The sequence below is a fragment of the Nelusetta ayraudi genome, unplaced genomic scaffold (genome assembly GCF_046127955.1).
Source record: "Nelusetta ayraudi isolate G7.1 ecotype Tasmania unplaced genomic scaffold, CSIRO-AGI_Nayr_v1 ptg000042l, whole genome shotgun sequence".
Lineage (NCBI taxonomy): Eukaryota > Metazoa > Chordata > Actinopteri > Tetraodontiformes > Monacanthidae > Nelusetta > Nelusetta ayraudi.
The window spans coordinates 2,147,684-2,172,641 of NW_027466092.1; the positions used below are offsets into that span (position 1 = coordinate 2,147,684).

At 45.5% G+C, this 24,958-nt stretch overlaps 2 protein-coding genes and 1 non-coding gene across 6 annotated transcripts in view; 2 read left to right on the forward strand and 1 right to left on the reverse strand.

The window, feature by feature from the left end:
• snx29 (sorting nexin 29) overlaps positions 1-15,732 on the reverse strand; it is a 118,915-nt gene extending 103,183 nt beyond the window's left edge. Inside the window, exons 1-11 of the mRNA XM_076033635.1 lie at positions 15,347-15,732; positions 14,309-14,373; positions 13,544-13,596; positions 13,065-13,189; positions 11,379-11,559; positions 11,172-11,242; positions 9,914-10,174; positions 8,250-8,679; positions 7,723-7,835; positions 6,537-6,633; positions 6,288-6,370 (exon numbers count right to left, since the gene is read on the reverse strand). Of these exons, the coding sequence (XP_075889750.1) occupies positions 6,288-6,370; positions 6,537-6,633; positions 7,723-7,835; positions 8,250-8,679; positions 9,914-10,174; positions 11,172-11,242; positions 11,379-11,559; positions 13,065-13,189; positions 13,544-13,596; positions 14,309-14,373; positions 15,347-15,353 (1,486 nt within the window). The 5' untranslated portion in view covers positions 15,354-15,732. The remainder of the gene's footprint in view (positions 1-6,287; positions 6,371-6,536; positions 6,634-7,722; positions 7,836-8,249; positions 8,680-9,913; positions 10,175-11,171; positions 11,243-11,378; positions 11,560-13,064; positions 13,190-13,543; positions 13,597-14,308; positions 14,374-15,346) is intronic.
• A 651-nt stretch (positions 15,733-16,383) lies between these two features.
• Positions 16,384-16,477, forward strand: trnai-uau (transfer RNA isoleucine (anticodon UAU)). Its single transcript has 2 exons — positions 16,384-16,421; positions 16,442-16,477. It is a non-coding gene; the product is annotated as a tRNA-Ile (tRNA).
• Positions 16,478-17,835: 1,358 nt separating this feature from the next.
• Positions 17,836-24,958, forward strand: part of mrtfab (myocardin related transcription factor Ab) — a 35,267-nt gene continuing 28,144 nt past the window's right edge. The window contains exons 1-3 of one of the 4 annotated variants that reach the window (XM_076033624.1): positions 17,836-17,986; positions 18,615-18,676; positions 20,509-20,694. In XM_076033624.1, the coding sequence (XP_075889739.1) occupies positions 20,571-20,694 (124 nt within the window). In that variant the 5' untranslated portion in view covers positions 17,836-17,986; positions 18,615-18,676; positions 20,509-20,570. Of the gene's footprint in view, positions 17,987-18,611; positions 18,677-20,508; positions 20,695-24,542; positions 24,942-24,958 lie in introns of those variants that run through there. The other 3 variants (XM_076033625.1, XM_076033634.1, XM_076033632.1) reach the window with 3 other exon arrangements.

The following is a 24,958-nucleotide window of genomic DNA, read 5'->3' on the forward strand; positions in this document are numbered from 1 at the left end:
GGTTAACTCGTCGACTGAGAATGTGGTGACGTGCTCCATTATAACTCAGACCTGAGCCGTCCTGGGTTTCCAGCCGGCTGATTCATAAAATGCCTCGCAAGTCAGAATTTCAGGACTCAAAAGCAGATTAATGTGGACAAGCCTGCATTTGCAATCCGTTATGGACGCCATGTAGCGTTACATTACACTCTTAATTACCCACACTGTCACATGGTCATGATACATGCGGTCAAATTGTCATTGAGCACAAATGCACGCTGGCGTTACCAGAAGGTACTAGCAAGCGATGCTAACCGCAACCACTGAGGCGTCCGTCTTGGTTTCCAGAGCACAAGTGGAAAACCATCATTCATGGCTCTGAAGAAGGTTGTGGGTTCAATTCCGGGCCTGGGACCTTTCTGTGTGGAGTTTGCATGTTCTCCCTGTGTCTGCGTGGGTTCTCTCCGGGTTCTCCGGCTTCCTCCCACAGTCCAAAAACATGCATGTGAGGTCAATTGAACTGTCTAAATTGTCCGTAGGTGTGCATGTGAATGCGAATGGTTGTTTGTCTCTGTGTGGCCTTGCGATGAACTGGTGACTTGTACCCTGCCTTCGTCCTATGACAGCTGGGAGAGAGTCCAGCAGACCCATAAGACCCTGAATTCAGGAGAAGAAAATGGATGGATGGATGGATGGATGGAATACTGTTCACCATTTTCTTTTTTGAAGCACAGCTGAGCCTTGTCCTGCTGAGCTGTCTTTCTGAAATTTAACAACATGACACTGAGTCGACTCTTGCGGCTGGGGCACGGTACTGCACGTCCACAGAGTTACTGGCTTTGTGCAAACTGCAACATACAGTGGATGGCAAAGAAGAAAAAGCAAAAGAAAAAACCGAGCCATCCTCTGAGGACATTGAAACAACACACAAGTGGTTTCAATATCCATCCACTCAGTTCCTGAAACTCAGAAGCTCATTATGTCCAATAAATGCCCTCTCCTCAACTCGTTCAGCGCATGACATATCCGTTTTGGTCTTCTTGAGCATATGGTGGAGCAGCTGCTTGAGCAAAATGAGAGGAAAACAGAAAATGTCAATTTGGATCTTTATAATTACATCTTGGATCTTACTTATTGGTCAGTGCAGTGTGTCGCCGTCACTTTCAGACCAATAAATGATGCTCAGATGAGCAACATACTGAGAGACAGAGCCCCTCAAAGCCACTCGCTGCCAGGGGCTGTGATGGAGAAGTGGGGGAATTTTTCTTCCCTCATCACCTTTATTTACTTGCTTTGGTTATGTTGTTGTGTTCGTGAATGAGTTTTTGCTATCAGGGACCCTTGACTTTGGGACGACCTGCCCGAAAAGATAAGACTTAATTGAATGTTTCTTGGTAAAAACCACTCTTGTTATGTTTTCCCTCAATTTCCTACCATTTCTTATTCATCATTTAGTCATTTTCTGTCTCGTTGCGAGCAATTTTTCTCATTGTGTTTTTGTTGTTCTTTAGCTCTAATTTCTGCTTCCTTATCTTTCGGTTTACATATTGCCCAATGAACTGCCTTTGCTTTTTGTAAATGTCAAAGAATGAATGCATTTGTTGCATTACTTCATTTTTATAATTTTTAAAAATTGTAATTATTTTGTGAGCAAATTCCCTGTTATTAATGATGAAGCTTTAGGAAAAAAAAAATATGTGTGTTTTTTTTAGTTTCTGCTACTTTTAAATTAGCAGCAACTTGTGAAATGTCCCCTACTATGCAAACTTTATTGAACGCCAATGGTTTGGAACGATAAACATGTCCCTTTAGCCTGTCGGTGAGAGAGTCCATGCTTAACGTCTTTTGCTTGCTCCACCTTTCAGCGGGTGCGTGCGAAAACACCCTTCTGGAAATCTGCAAGCTGCAATGTCACAAAGGAGAGACGCCCTGCAAAGTGTTCATGCGGCCCTCTCAGACTGTGTGGGGTCCAACAGCGATCCAACAAAGCATCACCGTTAGCAGGAAGCTAAGAGCAAGCGTATTGGCAAGAAGGCAGTAAACAGAGGGCTAATGGCACTGCTTATTGAGCTTTGTCTTAATCAGTGTAGTGAGGCTGCTCCCCTGATGTCAGCAGCGAAAAACAACAATCTAAAAATGGGTTTAACACGGTGCCTTTAAGGGCTTAAAGCAGTTAAAGTCTATTAGCTACGACCGAGCTCGGTTAGACGTCAGCTGGCGGATGCTGATCTCGGTCTGATGTAAAGATCTGGCAGATATGGGCTGGGCTGCCTGCTGCTTTAGTGACTAATCTCCATAATTACGCTTGGAGGTGTGCACAAAGCCCCTAACTAGACTGTAACCACGATTTCCAAAAATAACAACCGTGAGGAAAGGAGGTAATCTAGCCTGCACTTTGCATCCGACCACTTGCACGCTGGTGCTCGCCAAGACCACAGCTCTGTTCTCATGAGTTATGCAGGGTGTCGATGCCCCAGACACAAGTAGGTCTTCTCCAGCCTCCAGCAAAGGGCCAGGTTGGGGAAGGCGGAGCAAAAAGAGGAGAATGGGGGGAGGAGGAGAAGGAGGAGGAAGAGGAGGAGGAGCAGACGAATGACAAGGAGCAAAAACAGAGCAGATTTGTGGGGGGGGGTTGGGGGGGTTTGGGGGTCTATTATCTCCGCCGCTCCATTCTCCACATCAGCAGGCCAGAAATAAATATGACCTTTAGTCCAACCAGGCGTTCACAGCGGGTGCCATAGACGAGCCATTAGGGACTTCAGTAGAGCCAGACGTCCTTCTGTCCTCACAGGGGGACACAGACAAATTACAGAGCAAGCAAGTGCGTGTATCTGTGTGTTTGTTTGTTTAAATGAAAACAAGTGCAAAATCATAAGTGTAAGGAGCAACCCTGGCAGAAAATTGTGTGTGCGCGCTGCGTGTCCATGTATGCGTTGTCCGTCCACCGGAACTGACATACTCTCACCCCATTGTTCCCATAATAGATGCATTAGCGCCGAGCCAGGCCGTGTAATCAAGGTTCCATGTGAATTACAGAGTCCATACTCTCCAATTAATGGCGCATTGGGCCGCACGCTGTCAGACCTGAACGGAAAACACTGAGGACTCCCCACTGGCACCACATTTTCCTCCTTCTAATGCACATATTTACATACACAGGAGGCTAAACTTGTGAAGTGATTAAGCAAATCTTCAGTCAGATTGGTCACATCCATTTTGGCCAGATGCTCTGAATATACTCACCTGGGAAAACCCAAGTTCATATGTCTGTGGTATCTGTTTCAAGATCAGAGTGCGACCCAGGCTCCCAGTGTCCAAGATGGCGGCCCATTCTTTTCTTTCTTTTGTCTTTTTCTGGTGATTGTGAAGTTTTTTTTTTATACAAAAGAGAACAAAAAGGGACAAGTATGAAAAAGCCTCAGTGCCGTTTTAATGCCATGCCTTCAATGTGAAAAGACATCCAGATGTGATCAAAGTGCTCCGGCAGCAGCACCCATGCTAATCCCTTCCTGTTCTTCTTCTGTAGTTTATCGGATCTGCTTGGAAGAGCCACTGTCTTCTTGTTGCAGTGATGCCTTTTTATCTGTGGAGGAAGCTGAATGGTCATGGAATCCACTTGCATTTTATGCTTGGTCCACGTCAACGTGTCAGACGGGCGGCTCACTCAATCAATCGACCTTCCAAGCTTCGCCTTCACCCTTCAAGTGCTTCCGCCAGGTGATGAGAAGAATACACAAGACTTTAGAAAACGTTCACGTGGTGCGTTGGGATTTATAAAAAAAAAAAAAAAAGGGGGGGGGGGGGGAGGGGGACGCAGCATCATCAGGATTCCTCTCTTGCAAGTCCACAATGCGATCTGCTCGCATCAAACACATTTTAAGTGTGATAGAAGTTCCCTCTCTTCTCCAGTCTTCAGTGCACTTAGGAGTTCCCTTGAATATCTTCACACGACCCCTGAAGGAAGGAGCTGTCTGCACATTTTGCTTCAGGCTATCTACGTGGTCTTGGAGAACAAACTCCAGGGCCAGCGAGGGGAGAGCAGGAGAGAGCAGGAGACCTAGATTCTCCCTGCTGGGGGGAAGTCATGGTTTTCCCCTTCGGCAGGTCATGGTCATGGCTCAAAATGCAAAAAGATCTTTCTCGCCCGCGGGCTGCATTCAGGTCCATTTAGCCGACAGTAGATGCAGAAATTTGTATCCGAGCAGCTCTTGTGATGGATTTCCCCCTCTGAGAAGGCGGGAGTCTGGAGGAAGGTTCTCCGCTCTTTCACTGCAGGCGCCGGCGTCAGGAGATTTTTTCTTTTCAATATAATCCGCTTGACTGAGAGTGTGTCTGATGTTTCTCAGGCCACTCGGAGCTTTACCGCCCAAACCCTGCTCCCACAGAGGTGTTTTTCTTATTTTCTTCATCATCATCTCACTCTGTAACCCAGCGGCCTCCTCTTATCGGTGGCTAACGGATGAAACGACGGCCCGGTCCTGCCACTTACAGTCGGCTCCCCTCACCTTTTACTCCCTGTCTGCCTCCTCCAAACACACCCTGAACAACAAAAACAACCGACCGCATCAACAGCATCGGCCAAAGTCCGAGAAGGCGCTGACGCTGGGCCACAGCCGCAATGTGGGTGTGGACCGAGCTTCTCCTGCAGCAACGGAATTGTTTATCATCTGAAATCGCACGCGTGATGTAAATGGCCGGCATTTACACAATGCGATTTTGTGTCACACTCCATTTCTTCCCAGGTAAATCTGTTGAAGGAGCGCAGGCAAGACGGGCCACGGTGCTTAGACGCTGAGGCAAGGGTGCCACCTGGTGGACACAGCTGAACAGTCTTAGGAGCTAAATATGAAACGCCTTGATTGGAAAGCCATCACAATTATGTCTAGGGTCAAGTGCCATGATTTGATTTGATTTTTTGCTTGATAGATGAAATGGTAACGCGCACTGAGAACAAATATTAGGACACTGAAACATATCAGGAACCAGCACAGCAGTTTTGTCTGGTGTGCTGGGTCCTTCTGACATCTCATGGTCAGAAGGCAAACTGCAAATAATGATTCTGTGTATCCCTGTTTTCCCACTGGTTCTCACATTTTTCTTGTAAAAGCTGTGATGTCAGGGTGAAACCCAAAGAAGCTCATTGTTCTGGGCAGCTGTAGGCCTATTATAAGTGATTGAAACAACAATTTGTTTCTGGGGAACTTCACAGTGCTCCGGGCTGAGCAGCCACTCCGGCGCCTGCCACTAGGGGGCGTGTAATGACAGAACAGCTGAACTCTCTTCTGGGTCGGACCTGAGCCTTTGTGCTAATTCCTCTGCGCATCTCACAATTTAATGTGGTTATTAGAAGGTTTTTATTTTACTGTTTGGACTGTTTTGAGTGTGGCCTCAGTGGTTGAGCCAACATTCAGCATCAAACAGTCCCGTTCATTTAGAGCAGGGGTCACCACTGTGGTGCCCGCGGCCACCAGGTGGCACCCCCGAGGACCACAGGAGCAGCCAGCAGGCCTGTGAGAAAAACTGCACCACTCATTGAGCGGCGTCTAAAATTCAATTTTGTCCAACCTTGTTCAGTCATTGTTGATAATTATTGAGAACTCATTAACTTGATGAGTGTCTTTGCACAGATGAGTATCATTAATAATAATATATAACTGAGAGGGTTTGTTATTTCAGGAGAGTGTAGCTAACTGGCAGCCCTTCATGTGACTCTGGACCCATGAAGCAGCTCTCACTGGCAACACGTTGGTGACTCCTGGATTAGAGTCTTAAACCACATAGTTCTCTTTTAAATTGTGTCACGTGACATTTTTTTTTGTTTGTTTTTTTCGGTTCGACTGAGCCTTATTTTAAGATTCCCACTGTACATATTCTGACTGGGTGTCATTTCCTTAAAATGAGATATTTGACAGATTCAAACGGGGCTGATGTGTTCCTCTTGCTTGGTTTTAACACTGTGGTTGCTGACTCTCCTCTCTAGCGACTTCACTTCAGACTATTTGGGACTTGCTCCGCTCCCATCATCCTCTGCTGGCCACTGCAATGAGTCATTTTCACCATTCTAGGCAGCAGGCGAGTGTTGGTTTTAAACGCTTACACCACAGCTGTCACATCAAGACGCAGAATTCACCTTGGCGGTTTGCACACTCAGAACTCGCAGCCGGCCCCCGGTAATAGAGTAAGAGTCAACTGCTGTTGGTGTTTCCTCGCATGAGGCACGAATGATGATGATGATGATGATGAATCATAACGCAGAACCGGTTCGTCCACAAAGGAAGGGAAAGAGTGACTTGCAGAGAGACACTCACCAACTGTCATGGACTCGGGCAGGCCGGACGTTTGCAGCACGCTGGAGACGGGGTCAGGCTGCGGCGGCGGACTGGACTCCATACTGAAACACAGCAGGAAACCGGTAGGAGTCATTTGATTTCATTTATTTTATCATTCGATGATCGGAAGCCACAGAAACACACTGGACCACCACTGAGAGTCCCTGAAACTGATCTATATTCACCCATAAAATAAAAGTCATTCACCAGGATCGCCGGCCGGCTTACCTGAAAGTCAGCGGAGATCCCCCGCGCTCGCAGTTCGCCGCACAGCCCGTCGACTCACACTGAGCAGGAAATGCAGCCGTGTCCTCCACGGAGCTCACTGAGGCAGAATGGAAGTGAAACCAAAGATGCGGCGTTATGGAGAAAGCACCGAGTTTTCATCCAACGGACAACTGATCCCTGCACCGAAGCCATCAGCAGCTGTTTTCAGCAGAGGAGGCAATCGGGTAAACATTACAGGCTCTTAAGACTGGGAGGAAGTGCAGTGTCGGAGTACTCGAGTGCAGCGGCACAGCGATGGCCCTCAATTATTATGTTCTTGTAAGGAAAATCTGAATTCTGCCAGCGAGCCAGTTGTTGAAAAGTAGGGATGAGAAAAATATGCAGGTATTAAAAAGACAATGAAGGAGTAAGTGAGATACACAGTCCTAATGGTATTGTTTGGATCATACAATAGATAATGACAGAGACATGTCGCGCCACTGCAAATTAAAGGCCCAGTGTGTTTGATTAGCAGCGCCTGAAAGTGTGTGAAAGCATCCGGCAAGCAATGCGAATCTCTGCTTTCCTCCACTTGATCTCATGCCTTTGTTATCCCAGCTGTGGCAGTGGTGGAACCTGCTATTTGTGGAAACGTATGCAAGTATAGCGCGAAAAAAGTCACGCACCGGCCCTTTAAATACAAAATTCCTTTCAATTCATGCAGGAACAGAGAGGTAAGAAGTAGCTGAAGCCATCACAGAGAGCTGCAGTTCATCTCCATTCATTTCAGCTGCTTGAGAAGGTTTGTGTTCATCACAGAAAACCATCATGACCACAACCACCTGGGTTTATCTACACAGCTCAGTGTCTACCTGCTGGCAACCATCTCCTCATGCACTGGACTCTAGTCACTGTCTACTTCTTCAAGAGAGCCTGATTGGCAAAGCAAATAAGCAGAGTGCGACATTAACAACTGATTCTAATGACTTTATGTAAGTGCAGCTTTGTGCAGTTATACAATAACCAACGCGAACCAAGCATTTCCGTTGCAAGAAAATCTTGTAAAAGGCGGAAAGGTGTGGCAGCGCATCTGAAGGGCCATCAGAAGTGAACATCAACACATGGTCTGCCGGAACATGTGACCTTCCAGGGCAGGCCTGAAAAACAAAGAGGCTGAATGCAAATGTTCCTGGGTGGAAATAACTACCTGGCTGAGGCTCTGCGGGGTTCACTGGGATGAGGACGTCTGAGCTGCTGTGGTCGGGCATCGCCTGCAGAGGGCTCCACGTGGCAACAGTGGGGAGGCTTCCAACCACCAGCCTGCAGAGGGATCAGATGGTCTCAGTCTCAGCGGAGCTCCGTGGAGATAAATAAGAATAAACCTGATCCGGACCTGGTCGTCATCTAACCACCAATGACTTTACCCTCCTGTCTATCTTGTTATCTTTTTAGCATGCATCTCCCCGACCAAATAACTCTAAAGTCTCTCCATTTTCACTCAGATTTTTACAGAGCGTTATTGGCACTCATGTTCCAAGCCAAGGGATCATTTCCACCAATGAATCACCAGCAAAGTACAAATGAACCCTACTTAAAGATCCATGAGTAACATTTATTTCATATAATTCCACCCCATTAAAATTGCAATTATCCCTCTCTTAGCATTTCCATATCCCAGTGATAGCACCGTCGGTTGTTTAATGCATTCAAACAGCCTTGAGGGGTCCGACTCACTGTCCCGAGCCGATCCCGTCCTCTTCCTGGGTCTGTGCTCTGGGTTTGTACATTTCTTCTTCCTCCTCCTCCTCCTCCTCCTCCTCTTCCTCCTCATTGTCTATACTCTTACTGTCGGGCAGCGGGGGGGTGGCGGCGGGTGGCGTGCGGGAGGGATGGGGGGAGCCCACCCAGCTGACGATGCCCGGCTCGCCCACGCCGTTCACGGCCGGCGACTCGGAGAGGCCCGGCTCCAGCGGATCGACTCCTTCCTCCACGCTGCTCTGCACCGGAACCGGAGCCGTGAGGCTCTTCCTCATGGACGCCGCCGCCCTCTGAGAGTCGTCCTCCCCGTCCTCCTCGTCCTCGGCCCCTCCGTCCAGCTCGTCATCGAAGGAAATGATGTTGGTGATCTTCTTCTTCCTCCTGCGCTCTTTCCTCAGCACAGAGTCTGAGGTGGAAGGACATAAAGGGGGAAGACACACGACATTTAAACCTCCAGACAGACTGAAACTTCTCAAGCGGCCAAACTTCTTCTTCCTGTACGCTCATATCGCAACAGGGTTCCCACTGACAACGGCGTCTTCAGCTTTTGTTCAATCAAGCACATTTTGAGTCAACTGTGGTTCAGCTCTCTGGCTCTCTGCAGAGATAAGTGGCCTGACCGCCCATTAGCAAGTCTTCTAGTTGTGAGTAATGCGGAAGAGTGTTTCCAGCTCGAAGGCCCGGCTACGAGCACCAGCTCAGGATTCCATTCATCACCATTCACAGCTTAAAGGGCCCCTGTGTAACAGATGAATGGCATCAAACGACTTAAGAATAGAGACAAAAATAAGTAGCCGTTTTGTTTTGGATTTTTTTTTTTTTTTTGCTCATAAAGAGCAAGTTAACTGGGGAGGAAGTGACCATATTGTACTATCTGGTGCCAACAGCAGACCAGAACGGTGTTTTGTGAGTTTACCCTGAAATCACAGCTGTAGCAAGATGTGAGATTTAGCAGGACAACAAGGCCTTAAAATCTTTCTGAACGACTAAACTTCCCAAAGCTCTCCTCTTTACCTCCTCAAATGATAGAACATTGACCAAATGTTGAAAGCGATCCATCACCTTCCTCATTAAATTGGAGTTCATCCTTATCACTGGAGTGTGATAGAGATTTGCGGTGGATCTATCACGCATGCTAAATTAAAATCCAAGCTCAGAGGCGCGGCTTGTAAAACTGCTGGAGCAGCTCTGCAAAATTAGTTTGGATATATGCTAAATGATAAATGGCCTGCACCTCTATAGCACTTTTTACACACCTTCAGGATACCTAAGGCGTTTTACAAGTCACGCATTCACGCACACTGTTGCTGCTACGCAAGCATTGTATAATATAATAAGACGTTAATATATTTGATTTTGAGAAAATCAATTTCACCCAGACAAAAGAGTTCTGCAGACAAAAGAAAATGACAGGAAGAAATCTATTATCCAAAACCAAACAAAGCTGCCACCAGAGACACTGCAGGCAGAAGATAAAGACTCGCGGAGTTCCATCACACTCCGGGAAACCTCATTTGTTAATGTTTCAAAACAAGATACCAATCACGACAGCCTGCTTTCATTGCAGCATTTGTACAGCAAATACTGCTGCATCGACCGAGTAGCAGAAATTAGGAAAAGTTTGGAAAGTAGTGCGTTACCAGCGGAGGTGCTGCGTGGCAGAACAGGCAGCGGGTCTGAAGCTCCGGCCACTCTGGGACTGAAGCCGGGAACGGCGGCCGTGGCCGTGCTGATCTCCCTCAGCAGGCTGCTCACGCCCTGGGTGGACTCCTTCCACAGGCTGCCGATGCCCTGCGTGGACTCCTTGAGCAGGTGGGACACCGAGGGGCCCGATCCTCGAGTCAGCCCGCCGTTCAGGTCGCAGTTGTCGATGTTGATGGCGAATAAGATGGAGTTGAGGCCTGGGGAGTGCGGCGGCAGCAGCAGAAGAAGAAGAAGAAGAAAGGTGGGGTGACGAGTTAGTCTTATTGAAAACATTTCAGTTTTTTTTTTTTATTTCCATTTTGTGAGTTTTGCTGTGTTTTTAGTACGCTATGCATTTCCTTTGTGTGGCACTTAAAATCCAAATGATATTTGACTGCATAAGCGCGATAAACACATGTTTATCCATAGAACATGCTTCTTTTTTTTATTAATGTTTGTGTTACTACCTCAAACCATCTGCATTTCAAGAAAATGAAGGGAATGTGAGTCATTTGTGCTCCAGATGGCTTTTATTGATTTTCATTTGGGTTTTTTTTATAGTTATGCCGGCATTGAATTTCAGGGAGATGTGCAGTGGATTATTTAGAAGCATTCTAATTCTGGTGCGTATTGTGCACTTTGTGCACGTTCGTAGGAATTATTTGTTGCTATAACAATGTTTTCTAAATGTATTGTTTTGGCGGAAACTTTCTTTTGTACTCAAGGAGACAAATAAGGCATAAATTAGGGATGTTAACAATGAATCGATTAGCGATTAAATATCGATTAAGAATTTAATCGCAATGAATTGAACATTTTTACACAGGTCGTTTAATCTCATTTTAGCAGGGTAGTGGCAGGAAAGCGCAATTCACCTGTAGATACTGTGATGGTCATAATATACCTAGAACTTTTAAACAACTTTTTACAAAAGAAAATTGAAACGTGACCCATTAGAAGTCAAGGATAAATGTTAAGGGTGTTTTGACTGTTGGTGATGTTGGGCCCTCAACATCGTTGAAGGGTTAAATAATGTGTTCCATACAAATTTTTCATTGTGAAATTTAGGTTCTCAGGAAAAATCGCCGTTTATCAACTAATCGTTAATCGATCGATAAGGTCAATCAACTAACGATTTATGATTTAATCAATAATTTGCATCCCTAGTATAAATTCAATTCAATTCAATTCAATTGAACTGAGACTGGTTCTCACCAGCAGCCATGGTGGGCAGCATACTAGCTCTCTCTTCGTCCAGAACAAAAGCCCAGTCTTCATAGTAAGTCCTGGGAGAAACACAAGCAAGCGAATCAAATGAGCGGTACACAGGCGGTCATATTCAGTGGTGACACTTGTACAGATAAACAAATGTCTAAAAAAAATGTCTTTGAGTATGAAGTTCACTGAATGAACGTTACTGACCCCAGACGGGGGCGGTCAGCGAGCAGCATGTGCAGGTAGCGCTCCAGCGAGTGCTCATTGAGGGCGCAGCGCAGCCACGCGCGACCGCGGCCGTGCTCTGAGGTGATCTGACGCAGCGAGTAGAACCGCTGGAGCTCGTGGCGGTTCAGGTGCTCCTTGACGTGAAACCAGAAGGTCAGCTCTGGCCATGTAGAGGAGGAGAAACAACACAGGTCAAGATCAACAAGCGGATAAAATCAAACAGCACATCGGCAGGGAGGGCGGAAGGCAAAGACAACAAGGAATCGGCTGTAATGATGAAGCAAAACATTGTGAAAATGCAGTAAACTTGCTCAAAATAAGCATGCAAGCTAATGCTAGGCTCTGCTAGCTAACTTGCTGACCCACGCCTGTGTATTTCAATCGGACGTTAATGCTGTAGTGTAGTGTGTGTTTGGCTTTTGAGTGATTAAATATCATATTTAACTGTTTTTTTCCAGTCTGTTGGCAACTTACCAAAAAACAACTTAGGAGAAGAAAAAGAGAAAAGAGGCACTTGAAGGTCAGTGCGAAACAGCCAAGTGCAACCTGGGATCACACTTTCCATGTGGACATTAGCACCACACTAATTTCCACCAGAAGAAAATGACTAAGTGTCATTTTCCGTTTCAAAGGTGAGAGACAAAGAGGCGAGAAGACCTCAGAAGTGATGAGAGTCAGCAGCACCTCCAGTGTCTTATTAACAGATACTCAGGTTTTCTGTCACACAACTGCATTCACTGTTAACCTGCATCCTCTCAATTTGTACACACGCCATTTGAATTATGGAAAGTCTAGGATATGTGCAGCTCTGTCAATGCCTTTAAATGGTTTCTAAGATTAGATAATTGATCACAAAGGAATTTGCTCATATCAACGCTCTACTTCCAGCTTTGTTAAAAGAAGTCAGAAATACAAATACAATCCAGCAGTTGGTTGGCAGACAATTGATTTCATAGTGACAGAACACGAGTGCTGCTCGAAGACGGTCTACTAAACCAGATCATTATACAACCTTTTGAGTAAAACCTTAAAAGAACCATAAAGATAAATATGAAAGTGCAACAGCAGTTTTTTAGGTCAAGGTCAAGACTTGCTGCCATATTTTAACTGAGCAGCAGTGGGAATGACGAGATGAATTCCTGGTTGGGCAAGTAGATGTGACTACATGTAAGTAGCTGGTAGGTGACACCGAAACAGTTAGACGGCAGACACGATGAAACGTGTCATAAAAATACACCTGCGTCATAAAACAAAACAAATTATGTCAGCGCCGACGGCGCCAATGTCAGTGTGATTGTTAGTCAATATTTTCAGCTTTCCTGTAGAGCCGACGCTGCTGCACCAGCAGCGGGACGAAAAGGCAGCAACTTGCCGCTCTCTCTCTCCGTCAGCCGCCTGCGTTGCTGCCCGCACAATTCTATCTCCAGCGCAGTGGGAGCGTCGCGCTGCAGCTGTGAATCCCACGTTCTCGCTTCTCTCAGCAACACAACTTGATGTCACGCGGTGGCTGCTGTCACGTTAACTCGGGAACTCTCACTGCACAGGTTTCTTCAAAGCGACGGGTGCATGGTGCGAACGCAGTTTTGAGCTCCAGCAGCTCTTCTCAGCACCACGGTAGCCAGAGTGAAAAAAGGAGCGTGCAGAAAGTGTGTCAGGCTGTGGTACCTCCGTCCGTCTTGCTGCTGAAGCCAGCCGCCTGCTTGAGTGCGGCGGCTGTGAGCGCCAGGCCTCGGCTCTTCCTCAGGCCGTGCTGCAGCACCACCTCGAACTGTGCGCACAGACAGATGACCCTGCAGGGAGGAGAGGAAGGACGGGCTGGTCACTGAACACCCACTAGACAGTGACCTGGGACTCATCGCCCTCTGGTCTTCACAAGCCACAAAACACCTGCAGGGTTCTGTTCTGGTTCTGTTTCACTTGTAGAATCGGTTTGTGATGAAGACAGCGCGGCCCCGTCATTTACACTGACAAACTACGAAAACGAGGTTAATAAAACGATGAGAGTTGCTCAGGAAGTATTGTATTCTATTCATTTGGTTTCATGCGGCATTCCGCTCTCAATAGCAGTCTTGTGGCCACGGCAAGAGCACGTTTAGGATCCAAATAACATGACATGCATGAAGAAGGTAAGAGACGCCACATACCGGCTGTCTGAGTCAGTGGCGATTTCCTTCCGTCCTCCGAAGCGGATCTGGCACTGGAAAGACAGGGAAGGTTTGATAAACATAGCTGATGTAAATCAAGTTGCTACCTCTCCCTGCTTGCTTGTGATTGGCCAGTTTTCCTCATCTGCAACCCTGACCCTATTCTAACCCAGACCCATAAACTCAATCAGAGGCAAGTAGGGGCAGGTCTTTGGAAGGAAAACAATTCCCACACATGAAGTAAGAATACATGTAAGATTTTAAAGCTTTGATATTTTTGCAAAATTCATCAAAACATCATCGGTCATCAAAATAAATCCATTCAATTTTTTTTAAACAAGAGCATCCTCAGATGAATAAGAACCAGATGACGTTTATGAGTTAAATTTGTGGAGCAAATTGTGAATCACTTCAGAAGAAGACCATGTAATCTCAAACTAATAAACACTGTTTTACAGCACAGCTCCTTCTCTAAGTTGGGAACTGGTACCAGGAAATCACTGTTATCAGCAATTCGTGTTGTGCTACACTTTAAGCACTACGTCATTTCACCAGCACTTCTGCGAGGGATTCCACCGGAGATGAACGAGTAAAGAGGTGACTAGCGCCCCGGTTGACGGTTAATTTCAATGAGTTGCAGAGGTCAGAGAGGAACTCAATAAGGTATTTATTTAAAAAAAAACAAAAAAACAAAAAAAACATTATTATTTTAATTACTTCCCTTGTATAAAATATGAGGAACTACATGATGTATCGGTGACGAACCTGCTTGACAGCATCGAGCAGCCTCTCCAGGAGGTGCTGCCTCTTGGTGTCAACTTGCTGAGTGCCTGCAGTGGTGAACATGAACAGAGGGAGCAGGGGGGAGAAGGGTTAAAAAAAAATCAATCCAGGCTGATAAAGACTTAAAACAATCACTCACAGTAAGAAAGGAGAAGAATTTATCTGCCGAAAGGGCATTGCTAAGAAAATAACAATTAATCAGGACAGTCAACACAGCTCAATGCTGCTTCTAAATCCATAAACAAGGTCACAGTATACTGACCATTCAGCAAATATATGTTTACATGATGGTGACGCTGGGTGCAGCAGTTAGGACTGAATTAATTAATGACTTGTGGCGGGGAGAACTAAAGGAGATGGGGAAAGAGAAAACAGCTGAAAAGAGTTTTGCTGTTAGGAAGCCAGGTCACTCGGGTCAGCTCTGCCCACAGCACTGATGCCATCTCACCTTTTACAGGTCAAGGACAAGATGATGACGATATAAAAGCAATAATACGCAGCAAAATTAAGAGCCCGGGTCACAACATGCACTGTTTTGCAACTGTTGTTGTAACTTGGCTTCGAAGTGAACGCTATTCCACAAACCCAGAAACAGAAAGTAAAAGTTGACACGTTATACACGTCTATAAACATTGATATCACCGTCGTCAGCGTTCTGGTGGTGCCGACACTGACCCGCAGAGGTGGAGGAGGAGTGCTGGGACACGTGTTGACAGGAGCTGCTCACCATTTTTTGACTCTCTTCTCTCTACTTGACTTTTTTTTTTTTCTTTTTTTTTTAATAGTATAAAAACCAACGTGACAGAATCCTCCATTTCCGTTAAAGCTCGCACAAACTGTGGCCAAACACCTCTAACGCTTTGGGAAATGTCAGGACGAGCCTCCATAGCAGGTCCCTAAACCATCTGTGGTAGATTTCACGAGTTGTGCCTCTCTAATAACACAAGACCACCGGCTTGCTGCTGTGCAGCTGGTGGGCGACCCCGCGAGTGAGACAGCAGCCGCACCGGAAATACTGACCGTTCATCCCGTTAAGCAGTGAAAGCCAGCCGGTTCGCCGCCCTTGCCGTTCATCCCCTTCTCGTCCCTCTCGCCGACCGGAGGTTAGCTGCGCCCCGGGCCCATGCTGCCTCTGTGGCCGAGCCGGACCCACCCAATCGCGGCTTGGAGCGCTGAGGCCTGCCGGGAAGCCACCTGGACCGAGAAGTCCTGCTGACACGAGCAAAGTCTCGCAGCGACACGAACGTGCTTGTCCGCCTGCAGTGTGGCCTTTCCCCCGGAGCTCCTGGGTCTGGTGGGCAGTGTGGCGGCCAGGCTCGGAGGTGGGACGGTGCGTTTTGTTGTAAAACAAACGACGGCGGCACCAGCGGAAACGGGGAGACGGAGAGCCGACTGGAGGTCACGTGACAAAAACACGCTGCTGTCACATGAGAGGAACTCCATGATGGGGGTTGTAGTCTTTTTGACAGCGGTTTCGTTAGTCATTTGTTGATTTTTGCGTGCGGTAAATTGTGAGCAAAATATCGCTAGTAAGTGAGAAATATACATTTTTCACTTTATGTCGCATCGAGTTAACTCATCGAGTGAGTTAAAACCGAGATTTGTAATGTAATACAGCCCCACCTGATGGCAAAATTTTAACTTTTCTATACAAGTATTATGTATTAGGGGGAAAAAAAATAAAATATGAAGACTTTGAATACTTTGTGTCGAACTACATTAATTACCGAATTCTGGTATGCAGAATTTTTATTTTATTTCATGATGAGGAATTAACTCATCAGAGGTGAGCGTAAAACATAAACTGTACTGACGTCTCCTTTATCACGTGAACATATTTCTGATATCGCAAGTTTTATTCACTTTCAAAAAAAAACAAAAGCTGAGTCATTGGGAATGTAGTGTTGGGTCTCTGGGAAAATGTAGACACAACTGTGTGTGTTTGTTCGAGGTTTCCGAAGCACAACATCACAGGAATTATAGCAATGCACCTTGTTGCGTTCGCTATTTCCATCCATTTAAAGACTTTCTCTGTGGAACTAGGCTGGACAGTGCGTGCTCCAGTGGCGCAATCGGTTAGCGCGCGGTACTTATAAGACAGTAACCTGCAAAGCAATGCCGAGGTTGTGAGTTCGAGCCTCACCTGGAGCATACAAATTTTAAACTCAGTAGGTGCTAAAAAGCCGTCAGGTATTCGTCTTGAAAGAGGTTGTTGCTCCCCATTTCCACCACACACTCGAAACTTTTAAAAATTCAACCCCATGGGCCAGTAAACCATATAATATTCACTTCAGCCACATTTGAAAGCCAATGGTCGACTACACATTACATCAGCTCACTAATCTAATGACTTAATTTCAAAATCAAAGATTACTTGACCGCCAGCACTTGCAATCAGTTAATTCTTTACAAAGACATTTCAGTTTTGAGGGATTATTGCATTTAAAACACAGAGTGCTGCATGCCTGGGCATTGATGGGCAATAAGCATTTTTTTTTTTTTTTATAAAAACAAGTCATTGTTTAAATGCCCCTAAATTCACCTGTGTTATGAAAATGTATATAATACGGTGAAGTCCTACTAAGTCTTTTGGAAGCTCCACATTTCACAAAGTGCAAATATACTCCGCTGTGGACCTCAGCATTTTGTGAGGTCAGCAAGGGTGATGATACCATTCCAAAGTTAGAAACAACATCCCCTAATCAGTTATTTGTTCAAACCTCTGAGAACACATCACAATAACCTTGTTTGTTTTTGTTTTGTTTGTTTTGTTTTTTGGCCTTCCAAATTTGTGGAAGGTTCAAGCAACAGTTTTAAGCTTAAACTGATGGCTGACTGGATTGTATATGCGTATTGCTTACTGGAAACCTACTGGACTCCAGTGGACCTCTTTGCATAATTATTTGTAGGTGGTTGATCCACTAGATTGTGGGATTAAAATTAAATATCCATGAAGGGTTATAGTTGGGAGGGATATTTCAAGCTGTGTTTTGATTCTTCATATTGAACGTTGGGACTGGACTGACATGAGACAACATCATTTGCAATCATAGTTGTATTGAAATTCACTGAACCAATAAATTGTTATGTGATTATGTTTCTTTTAATAGTTGTTGGTTTTTTTTTTTTTATATATTTGTTTGTGTCAGTCAACTACCCTAGAGTCCATACTGAACAATACGTCTCTAACAATATGCAAACTATTGGACCTTCATAACGTCATCGCAAGCAGGGCGAAGTTCCGTGTTTGTGCAGTCATTTTACAAACAACCTGTGGCACAATCGTCTTGTAATTCATATGATTGAACACTAGATGGACACAGAGGCGTGAATGTCAAACGGGCTTCTGGCTACGTCAAGCTACCTTTATTATTCTGCGTTTCAGCAAGCGTAATACTTGTTTTATATATATATACACGTACTGCATCTAATGTGTAAAAAGAAATTACCACCATGCTTCTGGGTGTTTTTCAGTGAAGTGGTTTCCGTAGCAGAAAAAAAAATAACTCGGTCGGCACGGTGTTGTTGTGAAGGAAGTGTGTTCTCTCGTCCCACGCAGAGGAGGGTTTTCCGGTTAAAGTTTCCTTTGTGATTCGGAAGTAGTCGTCTGTGATGTCAAGCCGTTTACCTCTACAGACACACAAGCGGCGACCATGAGAAGTAAGTCTATGGATATTAATTAAATCGACAGTGGCATGACAATGGCTATATTTTTAGACAAACTTGCAACGTGGCTGACAGACGCTGTGTGGCTGTGTGTTGTTGGGGTTAAGCAGTAGCTTGTTGGGGGAGTAGCAACTATGCTAACAGCGGCTAGCTAACTTGGGGTGCCTGTGTATAGTCAATACGGATGCCTAGTCGGCTCTCTGCTTTGGCCGGTGTTCGTCATAAGTACGTGACCCTGCTGCTGCCTGTCCTCCGTGGTCTTTGTTGTGTTCGTACGCGACCGTGCCCCTCAAAACGCCTAAAAGTGGCGTTTGTGAGTTTTCGGGTGAACTCCCACCATAGCAGGCTAACAATAGCCTAGCACGGCTGTGTTTTTGACAGTGACAGCTGTAGTGTAGGCTGGTGCCCCGTGACATCTGTGGAAAGGCCTCTTGCAACGCGGAATCGTGTGGCACCACCAATGGACGCATTTCGGCATCAAAATAAACCCCCTAGCACCGTGTTTTGATTGAGTTCGTGCCACTCCAGGGTTTATTGGAACAGAAGATTTAAAAGGGATTTGCAGCCCACGAGTCGACTTGGCCTCGATGTAAGCTCTGCTTCTTGTGTTTTTCCCCAGCAGAAGCGTTCAGATTTCTGCCCTCCTGAAATGGGAAACCACCTCTTCACAATCCAGTAATTCAGGTAAGGAAGTCTTTGTTCCCGTCAAGACTAGTTCATGTCGCCAACTTCCGACTATTTGAAATTCTTGTACTCTTTTTTTTTTTTTTTAACTTTTTTTTTGAAGTGGCTTGTCAAGAAATATGTTAGTGGGCAAAGCTGAGTTTTTCCCTGTTTCTTAAGTTGTGCAGCTCCTGTGGGTGTGTGAAGAGGAAGGCCAGAGTACTTAGTGTGTTGCCAATGCTTTGCACCAAAACAGAGCACGCTGGATGTAAAAACAGGAGACATCTTCTCTCGTAATTTGAAGTAGCAACGGTGTGAGCAACTCCTGATCCAAGTCCTGTGTCGTCAGTCTTCAGGGTGTAGACAGCAAAGAGTATGTGCTTCTTTACGGGGACAGAGATTATGTGTTGTTGACGCCTCAACAGATATCCGTCCACCGTCACATTATGGATGCCAACCATGTTTTGAATTTATTCATCGCATCCGTGGTAATACAGGGTAATCCACACTGCTGCAGCCTGATAGTCTTTTCTCAAGCCTGTCTCTGAATTTCAAGCATGACTGAACGTTGTCGCCATTATCTGCCTTTTCTCCCCAAACTGGTTCCACGGTTTGTTTGTTTTTTCAGTCAGTCAAGACTTCTGTGTCCTCAAGCGAGACTTGTGTTGACTATTCATTTAGGTCACATGTGATCAAGTGATTTTAACTTGAACAAGCTCAAATTTTAGGTGTCCATGTGTCTGATTGTGTTTTGCTGCAGTTGAAGCAGGTGAATGACATGTTCAAAGAGGCTGATAGTTAATGACAGTGAATGGCAATGTAACAGATTTTGTATTGTAGGGTTTTGAAAGATTTAGAAACTTGTTTGTAACTCATACTGTATACCTGAACGTATAAACTCAAATTGTCTTTGTGCTCCATGGCAGACACAAGAGTATTCTGTTGCTATTCCGGAATGGTTCAAGAAAAAGAAACCAAGTAGTTTGTTTACGCGGCGTGCTAATTGATTCAGACATCCTGAAGCAGTGGGCATCAGTGGCAGATTTAGTGAGTTTCAGTGTGGTTTATGTGCCACTCCTCAGATTTGGGATCTGCTGTTCGCCAGGGAGATGATAAACATGTCAGACAACACAGTGTTATTGTTTTCAGGGCCACTCTGCTGCAGTGTGGCAGAGCCCCCATCAGAACCCCACAGCTTGAAAACACATATTTACAGAGTGAGCAGACAGGGACGATTAAGCTTGCATTAAGCTGGCAGAGTGCAGGAAGCATTTCATGAAGAAATTCCAGTAAATCGCTCCAGACCCAGACCCAGATCCTAATCTGAACTCTGGTGTAGTCAATATCGTCCAGCATGTGATTGAATGACTGTTTTTTTTCGGTAGCTGCTTCTGATGCCTGGAGAGTCAAGTCAAGTTTTGTTTGTTTTGCATTTGATGAAATTCGAAAATGTATCTTTAAAAACACGTAATGAATAGAATAAGCAAAAAGGAGTTTCCGCTGATGGCAGCATTTTATTAGACAAACATACATTTGAAATGGCCTGCAGAAATTCAGCCTTTTAGTTGAATAACTGTTTTCCTATGACACTTAAGGTTCCTGCTAACTGAAAGGTTTAACGACAGGAAACAAATACTCTCCGCCTGTTCAATCTTTTTATTCTTAATTTTCATCGGAGACCAACTTCTGCATTTCATGTTGAGGATCAGATTTCATCTACCTGACTGATAAAATGTCTGCATCAGCTCATTAGTCCGGAGATATTCATTGGTTATTAAAATGTTGTTGTCTTGGTGTTTTTTTTGTTTGTTTTGTTTGATTCTATTAAAAAAAAAATGCTTTTTAAACTGCAGGTCAATCTGTCAACCTGGCAACGGCGCACCCAGACAAAGGGGAGGAGCCAAGTTCTGGCACAATGGAAGTATGCGGGACGGCGGGCCTGGCCCCGAGCCCTCAGAGCGAGGCCGTGACCAGCGAGCTCCAGGAGCTGTCCCTTCAGCCAGCGCCAGACCCCGTGCCCCTGCAGGAGAGAAAGAATGGTGAGACAGTGCGTCACTCGCACTTTCTGCTCTCTAGTCATCACTTTTAACCCCAGCATTCTGCTATTTTCCGCTGGGCGAGCTGGTAATCCCTGGCCTGCTTCTGGGAACTGAGTATTCCAAGATATTGTGTAAGCACGATTTTGTGTGTCAAATCTAAACCATATTTACTTCACAAAGCCTTTGTTTTTTTTTTGGATAGCCACATGTATTGAGTGCAGTTCAAAGTGCCTGTGAAATCTGTTTATTTTTTTTTCTCAGATTCCTTGTAGTTTATTTATTTATTCATTCAGTTTTATTGTAATCTAGATTTTTTTTTTCTGACGTTGGCAGCGCTTTTCTTTTTTTCTTTTAATACCTTCAACTCATGAAACCTTCAATCTTTGAACGTCTCTCTGTATTTTCAGTCAGCATGATAGAAATTTCTCAACAACACAACATTGTCTGGCCTGTCAAAGTTGTGTATAAACTACTCACCTCTGTATTCTGGGGTGACATTTCCCACCACCTCAACCTATTGGTATTGTTTGGAAGTGTCTTCTTCTTATTCCTCTTCGTCCCCTTGGGAACATAGGGCGGCAACCGTGGATCTCCACCTCACAAAAGTGTGGAAGTGTGAAGTGACATAATTGTGGTCCTACGCTTTAGACATGTCGACTGTGTTTTTAAGTAGCTGGTTCCATGATTCCGACCACAGTGGATATCAACGGGTCCTGAGCTTGCAGAAAACGTTCTTTTCCAGTGCAGCAGACAGCATCTGGTCAGGAGTGTGGCTGACATGACTTCTCTTCTCCTCTTTCTGCACTCTAAACATCTGTTCTTGTAAAAGGGTCCCATTGGGGGAGGATCCAGTCATAGTAAACACGTCGCTCCGCTGGCTGTGCGGGCCAGCACTCGTCTCCTGAGTGAATATTTTGGCGAGCAGCGACGAGGCCTTTTTCCAACATAAATCCCCCCCATCTAAAGAAGAGAGCACTGACACCGCGTTACATAAGTTTTGGGTAAAAAAAAAAAGAAAAAAAGGCTGAATAGCAGAAGTTAAATGTCAGATGTGTCTGTACGTTTTGTTCATTTACTCAGCGGAGAGTTTACATCTCTGCAGAGGGGGGAGGCCCTGGAAGTGAAGTGCTCTGCTTACACTGTGTGTGTCCGTGTACAAGGGTTCAGCGACGCAGGGAGTTAGAGAGAAAAAAAAAAGCTGCAGTAATTGGCTTGCTCTTTGGTGACCGCCGTTAGAGTAGATTAGGTCGTGCTGCACGTTTTGCATCTAAGACTTCAGAGGTCTTTCATGTGTGGAGCTTAGCGGGCCGGCCGGCTGTGTGCTGTGACGTAGAGTTGCTCCCAGCTGAGTAGTCATGATGCTACATATGCTGCTTTTGGAATTTATCAACATGCAGTATGTGATTCTGCTACACTGAATGTTTGGATAAAAAAAAGCAACAATTTGAAAATGTGTGTTGCTCAGTAAATCTGAGTGCACGTCAAAGCTGAGAGTGTGATTGAAAACAAGATGGAGGTGTGTGTGTGTGCGTGTGTGCGTGTGTGCGTGTGTGTGTGTGTGTGTGTGTGTGTGTGTGTGTGTGTGTGTGTGTGTGTGTGTGTGTGTGTGTGTGTGTGTGTGTGTGTGTGTGTGTGGAGATGGTGGGGGGTGTAAGCAACATTAAAGGGTTATTGTCTGAAGACTGGTCGTGGAGTCTGCTTTGGTCACGGTGTCAGATTGCTGCAACACTTGATGAGCGGCTGCAGTGTGACTGGCAAACAAGAAAATGAGTTTCAGGTTTAACCTTTGGCGAACGTCTGCGACAGTTGTTGTTATTGGTGATGGAGTTGGCTGCCTCATCTGCTTCATATCAAGAGCCAACAGTGTGACTCAGTGGTTCGTCTGAAAATAATACAAAATGAAAAAACATGTGTATATATATATATATATATATATATATATATATATGTGTATATATATATATATATATATATATATATGTGTGTACATATATATATAAATATATATATATATATATATATATATATATATATATATATATACATATATATATATATATATATTAGTCTAATTCACAGTTTGTCCATATGTAGTTTATGTTGATGTGCAGTCTGCATGTTGTTGCGTTCATGAAAGCTGTAAAAGCGGCTTCCTGCCGTTTGTTCCTAACGTGCAGCTTCATGGATCTTGGCCTGAACTGGGTCGAAATGAGCGTTTTCAGTCGACTGTGCGGCTGCGATTGAGATCTGCCTAACCACTAAACACAAGTCCTAGGAGCGCAGTCTAGGGGACAGCTGCCTCAGAGTGTAATTCCATGTTTACAGTGGTGGCTGCACTTACAACTTAGTTACCTGTTGCTGATTTTCCAGGAGAGCACGTGTAGACAAGGTGGGAATGCTAATTGAACGACTGTCCTAACGGGAGTCAAAACTGCCAGGAAGGAGTTTTTTTTTATTCAGGTGAAGTGAAGTCCAGCGCGACGCAAATTTTGCGTCTGTTATATTTCTTCTATTTTGAATGTCATTAGTACGTAGGGCTCACTTAACAAGAGTGTAGTCGCTGTGGTAGATGTGGGCTTCGACTGTAAAATCGCCAGTTATATGTTGTGTACGTTAAGTATCGCAAATTTCTAACCAATTGCTGATGGTGGCGGAGCACATCTGCAGCTGTAACTCGGCAAATTGAAGACCAGTTCAGACATAACACCGGTGTTGTATCGCGCTCCAGTTATTTTGTTATCGTACGACGAAAGAGGTTAACTGGAAATGAACATGCTGAAAAGACTGATATTGCCCCCTAGTGTGGGGGAGGAGGACTTGTTCCCGTCAATAATTTGATTTTCTCAGGTCCCCGTAAACTGGGACAAGGAGAGAAGTCCGATTAGACTGGAAAACCACATTTTTAAACAATTAGGCTGTGCATGTAAACGTATAGTCAGTGATGCACAGCAGCACCTCCAGTAAAAACTTTCATTGCGCCAGTGCTAGTTTGCGGAACGTTACAGCCTTCCCTGCATGTAACTGTGGCATGTATAGCAAGGGAAGTCATAAAGTAGAAGAGATGACGGTGCAGTCGCAGTGTTTCAACTCATGTTTGCATCTTCTCAGAAATGTTTAACTCTGGTCTTGTGACATGCAGTCACAGAGTCGTGTTTACTTCACAGAAAAAAACCCACAAAAGACACACGCGCACACACACACACACACCGCCTGAGGACACCACTCCCAAATTTAAATTAGTCCAGCTCTTGTCAACTTGTTGCGAACGCACTTCCTCCAGCTCACCGCCGCCCAACATGTTGCTGCCTGCTCATCCGAGAGGCCTCTGCATGAGAACACGGTCAGTGTGAACAGGACGGATGTGATGCATGTGACTGCAAACATTAGTGGCACCGGGACGGGAGTGGAATGTCCGTGCTGCTGCTTATCTCAGATGCATCTCTGACGCCGTGTTATGCAATGTGTTCATTGCGCAAGGTTCCTTCCTCAAGTCGCGGGCAAACACGCAGAGATTTAAGGGTACGCACGAGTGCAGACGCCGAGAGCATGGCACCGCTTGCGCTGGTGTGTGTTTAAAAGAAAAAAAAGTCTGGACTTAAACGCAGGTCCGAGTTTTACTCACCACTGTTATAAACGTGGCTCATTTTTACTGCATTCAAAGCAGGTCAGTTTGTGGTAATGTGACTAATATGACCCAGAGCTTTAATGTGGAGGGGTTGCCTTGAATGTGGGCAGCAGCCAAAGATGAAGGAGGAGGAGGAGGAGGAGAAGGAGGAGGAAGAGGGGGAGGTCGTGTCTGGAGTGGCCGGATTGCATAACTTCTCACAGAGGGAGCAGAAGGAAAGCGAGGGAAACTAGAAGAGGAGGAGGAGGAGGAGGAGAAGGGAGAGTTGTCCTTGTAAGCGAGGAAACTTGGCACGGCCTCTGTTTTTTTTTTCCCCCCTCTGTCTTTCTTTCTTTCTCCTCCAATCTCATATTTCCAAGCCGGCTGTCGGAGGGCCGGCCGGCAAACCGGGAAAAAGTTGTGTGAAAAGTTGCCTGCCGAGGAGCAAAGCAGGAGCGAGGTCTCGGGCTGCGCTGTGGAACTCATGGGTGGACCCTGTTGTTACCCAGGGAGGCAACAAGGGACGGACACGCCGGCTGACACACGCCCTCTCTGCTGGGGCATGCACACACTTGCACACAGACTCACAGTGGGAAGAAAGGGAATGCGCGGTGCGTCGCCGGCCGTGGAGCTCTAGCCGTCGGTGAGAGGAAAACCCCC